The following is a 10,102-nucleotide window of genomic DNA, read 5'->3' as shown; positions in this document are numbered from 1 at the left end:
CTCCCTGCTACAGACTTTTTGCTCAAGTGCCGTGTGATGACCATAATTACGCGCGCGCACACGCACACACACACACACACACACTTCTCTAGAGCAGTTGCAGTCTTTAATAACCAGAAGAGTTATTTTAAGATAAGAAGGCATGGCCAGCAGTTTGCCATGCAAAGGAGAGAAACAAAGGCCTCTCTTTTTTTCTTTTTTCTTTTTTTAAATGAAAATAGATTCGGTTCAGTTACTTAAAAGGCTTGGTCAATTAAAAGTGGCTAGGAACAGAAGCAATAGGGAATAAGCAGAAATGATGAAATCTGAGGACTTAAATTGTACAGCCTCTTCTTAAAGATCGCCGAAGGCGTATTTAGAAGGAAGGAACAAGCTCCATGTTATTGGGTTTCATACATTTTATTTTGAACATTTTCCTTTCTGTCTTTCAGAAGTCTCATGAAGGACAGTTACATTTGTTGTAAAAGGGGACATTTAAAGCAATCCAGTAATAAAAATAATTCTTTTCTCTCCCTCACCCCAATGCCCGCTTTGAGTCTTGTGCATTGCTCTCAGAAAGCACTCTGGATCTGGCTAAGTTTCAACCAGTGATCTTATGAGTGAGCCTACCTGTACACCTTAAGATCATACCTGCCTGCTATCTGTGTTCAAAGTATAAGGATCTGGAATGCTTACCTGATTGTACCTGATTGTAAACAGATTGCCTGCCTTAAATCTGTTTCAGGCCCAAGAAACATAATCATAGAATTGTAGTGTTGGAATGGACCACAAGGGATCATCTATAAAACGTGGATGTTTTATGGGTTCTTAAATCTCCTAACTTCCTGAGTTTGGAGGGTCTTTTCTTTGGAAGCTCCCATTGAGTAGCCTCTGTTCCTCTGCAGAAAACACTTGCATTTTTGGAATGGGACTGAATGCAGTCTCTGCGTCTTTATAGTGGTGGCTGCTTACGGAAATTGATTTCTTAAAACCTGGAAAGTGGAGACCTTCTTTACACACACTGCTTTCATTTGAAACTCTGGTCCAAGTTGTTTAAAGTGTATGTCTGTAAAATGTAATGTGCAAGTGGGGAAAATGTGCGTTTGGAAACAGGTTTCTTAGCTGCAGCCCAGAAAGGAGGAAGCTGCAGCTCTGCAGAAGGTCTCAGGTTCAATCCCTGGCATCTCCAGATAGGATCGGGAGAGAACCCTGGAGAGCTGCTGCCAGTCAGTGTAGACGACACTAAACTAGATAGACCCAAAGGTCTGACTTAATATATACGTTCTGCAGTCACCAAAGAGGCAGGGTTAAATGCAGCTGTTCCGTCTTCTGGTGGAGAAAAGGGGACTGGAAGGAGGCAGAAAAAGCCACTGAAAGGGAAGTGGCTGCAGCAGAACAGATGGGACAGAAACGCCCCAGTCAAAATAAGGGATTAAGAGAACAGGGACTTATGATTGTTTCATGGTTAATCCCCCTAGCATTAAGCTGTAATATCTTTGCCTAAATCCCTGGCAAATGGGAAAAGAGAAGCTTGAGGACTCTGCGAGTGGGGGGGGGGGGAGATTGGGTTTGCTGCATAGCAGCAATGCAGCCTGTAATTCAGAAAAAAAAAGTATTGTGCAAAAGGGGAAATCGGATTTTAAGCAAATCAGAGGTCATAGGCAAAACAAAATAAAAAATCGCAGACCAACACTATGGCGGACCAACACGGCTACCTACCTGTAACATGAGGTCATAGGGGTAGAGAAGCAAGAACTGGGGTCCAAGGGCAGTTTTAAGGGGGAACCAACTCACCAAGCTCCTCACTCACACACCCAATTCCCAGGTTTCTTTTTAGGAAGAAGCTGACAACAGCTACAATAATTTTATAACCATTTTCAAAGCAGTTTCTGTTTGTTTGGGGGGGCCCCTCTTCAAAACCCTCATTTCTCAGAGGATGGTGCTGAGGGTGTCTTCTTCCAACTCCTCCGGGCTGGGCTGCTTGCTGGGCAGGGGAAGAGACTTGAGATACTCCAAGTGGCGTCGGGATTCTGCTTGGTTGCGTCGGACGTAATAGATGACATAGGTGATGACCACGGCGAACCAGCAAAACATGGTGAGCAGCATGGCCAGGTCCGTGTTCCTCTGCTGGCCCAGGCAGAAGTTGACGCCGGTGTTGAGCAAGCGAGCTAAGGTCTTCCCGGTGTATTCCTCCCACTCCGCAGTGGCACACACGACGTCCTCCACGGTCTCTGCGTCCAGAGGAAGAGCCTCCACCAGCTTCTGCAGGGAGCAGTCGCAGTGCCAGGGGTTGTCGTACAGCTCTAGCCGGACCCAGGTGAGCATGGCAAAGGGGGCAAACTCCATCCTCTCCAGCTGGTTGCCGGAAAGGTCCAGCAGCCTCAGCCCCCCTCCCAGGCCGCGGAAGGCCCCCGGCGCTATGCTCTCAATGAGGTTGTCCGCCAGGTGAAGCTCACGGAGCTGCTTCAGGCCGTAGAAGGCCCCGTTGGGGACGTGGGTGATCCAGTTCGAGTCCAGGTAGAGGACCCGGGTGTCGTGGGGAAGGTCGAAAGGGATGGTCACCAGGTCTTTCCGGTTGCACCACACCACACCGCTCCCCGGCGGGCAGTCACAGCTCTGCGGGCAGGGGAGGCCGCCGTGCAGGATCAGGACCAGGAGGAAGAGGGAGAACGATGCTGGCATCTCTGCATAGCTCTCCTCTCTCTCTGGGTGTTGCGGGGGTCACAAGAGGTGGCGAAGGGCCCAGAATGTTACCTGAAATAGGGCAGGGGAGACAAAAATGAGCCAGTGAGAAAGAGCCTCCTAACCCATTCCATGGGTTTGTTTAACATTATTACCACACCCAGTGCTGTTACAGTAAGTTACCGGGACGCGGGTGGCGCTGTGGTCTAAACCACAGAGCCTCTTGAGCTTGCCGATCAGAAGATTGGCAGTTCGAATCCCTGCGACGGGGTGAGCTCCCGTTGCTCTGTCCCAGCTCCTGCCAACCTAGCAGTTCCAAAGCATGCCAGTGCAAGTAGATAAATAGGTACCACTGTGGCGGGAAGGTAAACGGCGTTTCCGTATGCTCTGGCTTCCGTCACAGTGTTCCATTGCACCAGAAGCGGTTTAGTCCTGCTGGCCACATGACCCAGAAAGCTGTCTGTGGATAAACACCGGCTCCCTTGGCCTGAAATCAAGATGAGCGCTGCACCCCATAGTCACCTTTGACTGGACTTAACCGTGCAGGGGTCCTTTACCATTTTTTTAAAAACCACAGTAAGGACCACCCTTTTAACCTGTGTTTTCCTTCCAGAAAAAATGTGCCGGTACCTTGTACCCCCAGAAAAATAGGACTGACCACGCTAGCATTTTTTTTTAACCAGGCTTCAACATCTGCTCCAGGTGTGTGCTTCAGTCTGCATCTTATACCTTGTCTCACCTTGATTTGCGATCTTGTTTTTAAAAATGGAAATTGGTTCTTTGTAGTGATCTGATCATTACCATAGCGATCATTTGGACAACTGTTCTCTCTCTCCCCCCCCCCCATGGCTTCCCCTTTTGCCCCCTCCCAGCACTTTAGCTTTTCTAAAACTTATTTAGCGTTTCTCTAGATTTTAAATCCTGCTATATGTTGCAAATGAGGGGCGCGGGTGGCGCTGTGGGTTAAACCACAGAGCCGAGGGCTTGCTGATCAGAAGGTCGGCGGTTCAAATCCCCACAACGGGGTGAGCTCCCATTGCTCGGTCCCTGCTCCTGCCAACCTAGCAGTTCGAAAGCACGTCAAAGTGCAAGTAGATAAATAGGTACTGCTCCAGCGGGAAGGTAAACGGCGTTTCTGTGCGCTGCTCTGGTTCACCAGAAGCGGCTTAGTCATGCTGGCCACATGACCCGGAAGCTGTACGCCGGCTCCCTCAGCCAGTAACGCAAGATGAGCGTCGCAACCCCAGAGTCGTCCACGACTGGACCTAATGGTCAGGGGTCCCTTTACCCATCACCATATATGTTGCAAAGGCTGCTGTGCTCAGTTCTGCGCCCAGAAGTCTTGTGTTCCTTGAAAGGAGCCTCTTTCCAAATTTGCTTTATATTTTATTCTTGACACATACTCTGTTTAGGGAGAGCATAATCTGTTTAGGGAGGTCTTTTAAATGCCCATGCCATGCCCCTTCAGAGTTTTCACATCCCCCTCTAATTCAATAGCTGAATGTGGAAAAATTGGACACACAATCGCAGCTAAACCTGCTTCGACAGTGGAAATAATCTATTAGAATAATACTTGGGGTGGTGGCGGTGAATGATGTTTAGCGCTTATGAAATGTGTGGGAGCAGTAATAATAACAACCCTAAAAACTCTTGGACTATGTAACTTTCCACCACATAGCAAGAATGATGGTCAGCCCTAGAAAAGTGGGAGCTAATCTGAAAAAGCGAAGGATGACTGGGGAAAAACTATTCAGGCTTTTGAAGTTATAATTGGATGTCAATTACCTTTAAGCCCATTGTTGGTTATTCTGGGATATATGGAAACAGTTACAGTTCTGAGCATGTCATTCAGGTAAGAAATTTTATTATGCATCACTTAGCTGCCAAATGGCACCCATCTCAAATACCAAGATTAAAAAAAAGACTGGATTATGAAAGGATACCACTTTGCAACGATGGTGAAATTAACTGAATTTACCAGAATGAGGGGAGTCAGAAACATAAACAAACCAGTAGGAGAACACTTCAATCTCCCAGGACATTCTATAAAAGATCTCAAAGTAGCTGTCTTAATACAAAGAAATTTCAGAAATAGACTGGAAAGAGAAGTGGCTGAATTGCAACTAATCACCAAACTTAAAACCATGGAGAAACCTGGTCTGAACAAAGACATTGGATTCTTATCTCATTATACATAACAAAGCTATCTTTAGCCATTTCGCCCCTTGCCTTTCCCTGCAAGACTAATTGCAGCCGTTAAGGTTTTCCACACCTATCAGCTGATCACCCTTTCCCACCACCCTTCTGAGTGCTACCCCTCCCCACTCCCTCACTATATTTAAGGATCTGGTGACTTCTGTTTCAGTGTATCTGAAGAAGTGTGCATGCACACGAAAGCTCATACCAAGAACTAACTCAGTTGGTCTCTAAGGTGCTACTGGAAATAATTTTCTATTTTGTTATAAACAAACTGAAATATGATGATCTCCCTTTTTTGTCATGTATGGAGCAGAATTACCAAGATACAACCATTTAATGCTAGACTAAAAAAACCTGCAGAGTCTCTTCCAGCTATACGTTTCCTTGAGTAAGAAAACCACGGACTTCTGTACGAGCCACTGTTTTGGTTGTGCTTCTGAGGGTGAGTAAATCTGTTGCACCTCTGCATTGAGATGGTATAACCTGAGTTGTGCACATATCTTTTACTAATTACACACCTACCTCCAAAAGAGGGAGATCCAAAGTATCTATTAAAAGCTGTTATCTCACTCTGAATTAAATACGGGTTCCTCCAGACTGTCACAGTTTTCAGGGATTCAAGTGCATTGTGGAATTTTAGGTTTGTGTAATAAAAGTTTATTAAAGCACCCTGTCGCCTTAGCCCAACAAACGCACTTAAAAAGTGACAGACTTCTTGCTGTTTGGAAAATTACAGGGAAAGGCCCTCAAAGGTGTAGGTTAAATGAACAATAAGATGAACAATATGACGAACCAGTGCTAAAATCGGCAATAGCCCACCCTCTAAAGTAGTGATATCTTTTTTTATCTAAAAAATTTAAAGTTTAAAGTTTATATTTTGTAGTCTATATTTTAATATGTATTTTGGATTGTTTTTATGTATATATGTGCGTGCTGGTTGAAAACCGTAACAATCAATCAATCAGACATGTAAGCAACCCTCAAGCAAATCAGGATGATTGCTTATTGTCATATAACCAAAAGGAAATCAAAACAATAAAGACCTGACCTTGTCCAACCACCACCTAAGCTTTGTGCAAGCAAATCAGGATGAATGCACAATAAGGTCATCTGGAGGAACCCTGGGTTTAATATTTCCTCCTGCTGGTGCCCTAGTTTCTCTCTTTCAAGGTTTCTCTAGCAAGCCATGCTTTCCGTCCTTTAGGATTAAGCACCCAGGTGACAGAAATACAGATTTAGAGTAGATAAAGGCTCGTAACCCTCTGCATGCTTACCTGAGGAGAGCAATCCCCATTGAACACCGTAGATCTTACTTCCAGGTAAGATCTTGTGCTGTTAACAGTGCATCCCCTTGGGGCTCACTCATGCAGGTTAAGCAGGGATGGGATTGCAGCCACAAGGATTGAAAAATATGCTCCTGGTATTTCCGGACTATATTAATTTGCTTTGCTGCCGCGTCCCAAAAAGGGCTCGTTCAGGAACACTGCCAAAACTTGTATGAAGTGGGTTATTCTGTACTCCGTGACTTATTCAACAGTTGACTGTGTTTCTTAAGTCACTTGCTCAGTTAGGGTTGCCAAATTTCCAAGCAGCCTCTGCACAGTGCCTTTTAAGAGCTGCAGGCAGACGTTAGCGGGTCATCTTGTTTGGTTTGATGCTGTGAAAAAGACCCACTTGTAAATTCAGAGAGCAGGCCCATACGCCTTCCCAGTTTGGGAACTCAAAACCTCAGCGTTGTGTAATGATTACAGAACCTGGGTGGCCAGGGTTCAATTCCACATTTGGCCAGAAAGCTCGCTGGGTGACCTTGGGCCAGTCATTCCTCTCAGCCTAGCCTACTTCGCAGGGTTGCTGTGGGGATTAAATGAGGGGGAGATCCATGGGTAACCCCACCTTGAGCCCCACCTTACAATAAAAACCCCACCCTAGCAGCATTTCCTGTTAGATAACCTTCTAGATTTTTTAAAACCACAACAATCCATTATATAGAGTGCTAGGGAAAGCACAGTATGTTGAGATTCTGTCTTCAACAAAAACAAAAAGACAACAAACAGTCACGGGATATAATGACCAAAAAAGTATAAAGAACTCAGCCTTGACAATCCCTGAAACGAGATGGAGATACTATAAGGATATAGTATAAGTTTGGGTTTATATCCTTATAGTATCTCCATCTCGTTTCAGGAATTGTCACGGCTGAGTTCTTTATACTTTTTTGGAGATTCTGTCTTCGGCTGCTGTTAAAAGACCACAGGAGTCTGTTTGTTTTAAGCCTTAGTTGCAGCTCTCACCCACCCCCGTAGTTCTCATTGCTCCAAACACACCTGTGTGAACAGTGCTGTCGTGGTCAGTCTGGTCCGAAACAGGTCCGGTCTGGCTGCAGCTCCAGGGACCATCTCAGTAGCACCTGAAACATCTGCTGGGCTTCCTTTGGGAGCATGTGAGCAGGTGGCAGAAGCCTCGGGGGCAGGATTCTAGGAGTGCATCCTCCTGGCTCAGCTTCTCTCGGTCTACTGCCCATCAGCAAAAGAGCTTGAGACACACACAAGCGCTGACAACCGAGAACGGACAGCCTGCCCCTGCTGGACTGCACGAGGAGCAGCAGCAAGGACAGCTATGCTTGTGCAACTCAGTTCTGCTGTACGGTGGTACTTTGGTTCCCAAACGCCAAAAACCTGGAAGTAAGTGTTCTGGTTTTTGAACATTTTTCGGAAGCCGAACGTCCGACGCGGTTGTTGGCTATTGTTTCCGGGGCACCTGCACCGATCAGAAGCTGCGCTTTGGTTTTCGAACATTTCAGAAGTCAAAAGGACATCCGGAATGGATTAAGTTTGGCGTTTTTGTTTTTGAGGCTTTTTCGGTTGATTTGTTTTTTGTGACTGTGTGGAACCCAGTTCAGCTACTGAATGACTGTGAGACTGCGGAAATGGATAAAAGCCCCCCCCCCATCCAAACAATGACTATCGTCAGTGAATACCATCTTACTTATTTTACAGTACAGTACATTGATTATTGTTTTCATTTTATGGATCAATGGTCTCGTTAGATAGTAAAATTCATGTTAAATTGCTGTTTTGGGGGATGCTTTTAAAAGTCTGCAACCTAGAAGCTTCAAAACATGCCTAAATCTGAAGCCAGCAAAATGCCCAAATTAACATTTGCAGGTCAGGGCCCTGGGTAGCCAGCACTGCCCCTATCTCTACGGTTGGTAAAAGCAAACTACAAAAATTAGTATTATTATGCAAAGTGAATTACACAGCTTTGCATGATTTATTCAGTTTTAACTTCCTGGGCACAGAATTGTCATTGATGTGCCAGCCTTTTCCTCTTGTATTTGCTTCCAAACCCATCGCTTTGATTCTGTACTTCCTGTTTCTGGGCACAGTTCAACCTTGCATGGCATAGGCTATCTGAAAGAGCACATTCCCTCCTATGAACCTGCCTTGCCTGGCTCCAAGATCACCCACAGGTACTCTTTGCTTAGTCCTGCCATGCTCACAGGCATGTTTGGTGGTGACACACAGGAGAGGGCCTTCTTGGTGGTGGCTCCTCCCAGACTTCGGAACGTCCTTCCCAGTGAGCCTCTCTTTGTCCTTCCTCTGGCAGGTGAAAACCATTTTCTTCTGACAGGCTTTTGGGAACTGACTTTTTTTTTTAAGGGCTTTGAATAGTGTTGTGCTGTTTTCACAATCTGTAATTTAATGATTTGTTTTATATTGTTATAATTCTATTATAGCGCAATTACTTTTAAACCGGTCTCTTCTATGTTTTTAGCGTTCTGTATTTTATTTAGAAAAGACCCTGATGTTGGGAAAGATGGAGGGCACAAGGAGAAGGGGACGACCGAGGATGAGATGGTTGGACAGTGTTCTTGAAGTGACTAGCATGAGTTTGGCCAAACTGCAGGAGGCAGTGGAGGATAGGGGTGCCTGGCGTGCTCTGGTCCATGGGGTCACGAAGAGTCGGACACGACTGAACAACAACATTTTTTTTTAATCCATGTTGCTTTCATTTTTGTAATTATTATTATTGTTTATACCCTGCCCATCTGGCTGGGTTTCCCCAGCCACTCTGGGCGGCTTCCAACAAAATATTTAAAATACAAAAAAATTGAACATTAAAAACTTCCCTATACAGGGCTGCCTTCATACGTCTTCTAAAAATCAGGTAGTTGTTTATTTCCTTGACATCTGATGGGAGTGCGTTCCACAGGGCGAGCGCCACCACCGAGAAGGCCCTCTGCCTAGTTCCCTGTAACCTCACTTCTTGCAGGGAGGGAACCGACAGAAGGCCCTCGGCACTGGCCCTCAGTGTCCGGGCTGAACAATGGGGGTGGAGACGCTCCTTCAGGTATACTGGGCCGAGGCCATTTAGGGCTTTAAAGGTCAGCACCAACACTTTGAATTGTGCTCGGAAACGTACTGGGATCCAATGTAGGTCTCGTAAGCCATCTTGAGTTCCAGTCCGGGGGAATGGCAGGATATAAATAAAAGCCTGGGTTATCTTCCCATGTGCCCAACTCCTGAAAGATTCTTGGAAGAGCAGGCAAAGCTTTCAACCCATTCCCAAAGGGCTGTTTTCATTTGTTGTCCGGCTTTGATGGTTTACCTACAGGCCCCTGTGTCCCTTTCAATACTTAGTGCCCACAAAACGGTCTCTGTAAAATATCCCCAGAAAAATATGCACTACCCAAGAGGCTGTTTGCTCTTCCTGCTCAGTTCCTGTTTGCCCTGCCTCAGCCACTCCTTCATTGAACATCCCCACAAATATTTCATTGGATGGCAAGATTGAATGCTCACCCTCCTATCCATTCTGAACTGTGGAGAGGTGCAAAAAAATTCTACGAATGACTGTGGGGGCAGCGGCTTATGTAGATGCCTTTCCACTCACTTACGATGCAGTTGGGGAAGGGGGCTGCCCACACCCTTTGTAATCTCATCTCAATTCCTTCTTTTTTTTTTATAAGTTACCACCATTTTGTCTTGGGTCATACTCCACCACACGTACTGCAGTCATCTTGCAACTGGCACCCAATAATAACGCTTCCCCAAAATTTCAAATGTGCTTACTAGCTCCCCCTCCAAGTTGGTGACCCTAAGAATAATAATAATAATAATATTTATATTCTGCCCATCTGGCTGGGTTTTCCCCAGCCCCTTTGCTTCTACCAACCATTTCCCTCACAAAAGATACACAAAAAATCTTTTTTTAAAAAAAACCTCAACGTTTATGGCAAGCCCAC

At 45.7% G+C, this 10,102-nt stretch overlaps 1 protein-coding gene across 1 annotated transcript; it reads right to left on the bottom strand.

Annotated features, from left to right (window-relative positions):
- Nucleotides 1-1,896: 1,896 nt before the first annotated feature.
- Nucleotides 1,897-2,716, bottom strand: LOC117042883 (leucine-rich repeat-containing protein 3-like). The gene has a single exon (XM_033142524.1). It carries the CDS (start codon nt 2,659-2,661, stop codon nt 1,909-1,911), a length of 753 nt encoding a protein of 250 aa, XP_032998415.1. The 5' UTR covers nt 2,662-2,716; the 3' UTR covers nt 1,897-1,908.
- Between the last annotated feature and the right edge of the window lie 7,386 nt (nt 2,717-10,102).

Source organism: Lacerta agilis, chromosome 2 (assembly GCF_009819535.1).
Source record: "Lacerta agilis isolate rLacAgi1 chromosome 2, rLacAgi1.pri, whole genome shotgun sequence".
Lineage (NCBI taxonomy): Eukaryota > Metazoa > Chordata > Lepidosauria > Squamata > Lacertidae > Lacerta > Lacerta agilis.
This window is presented reverse-complemented; position numbering and strand designations above follow the sequence as displayed.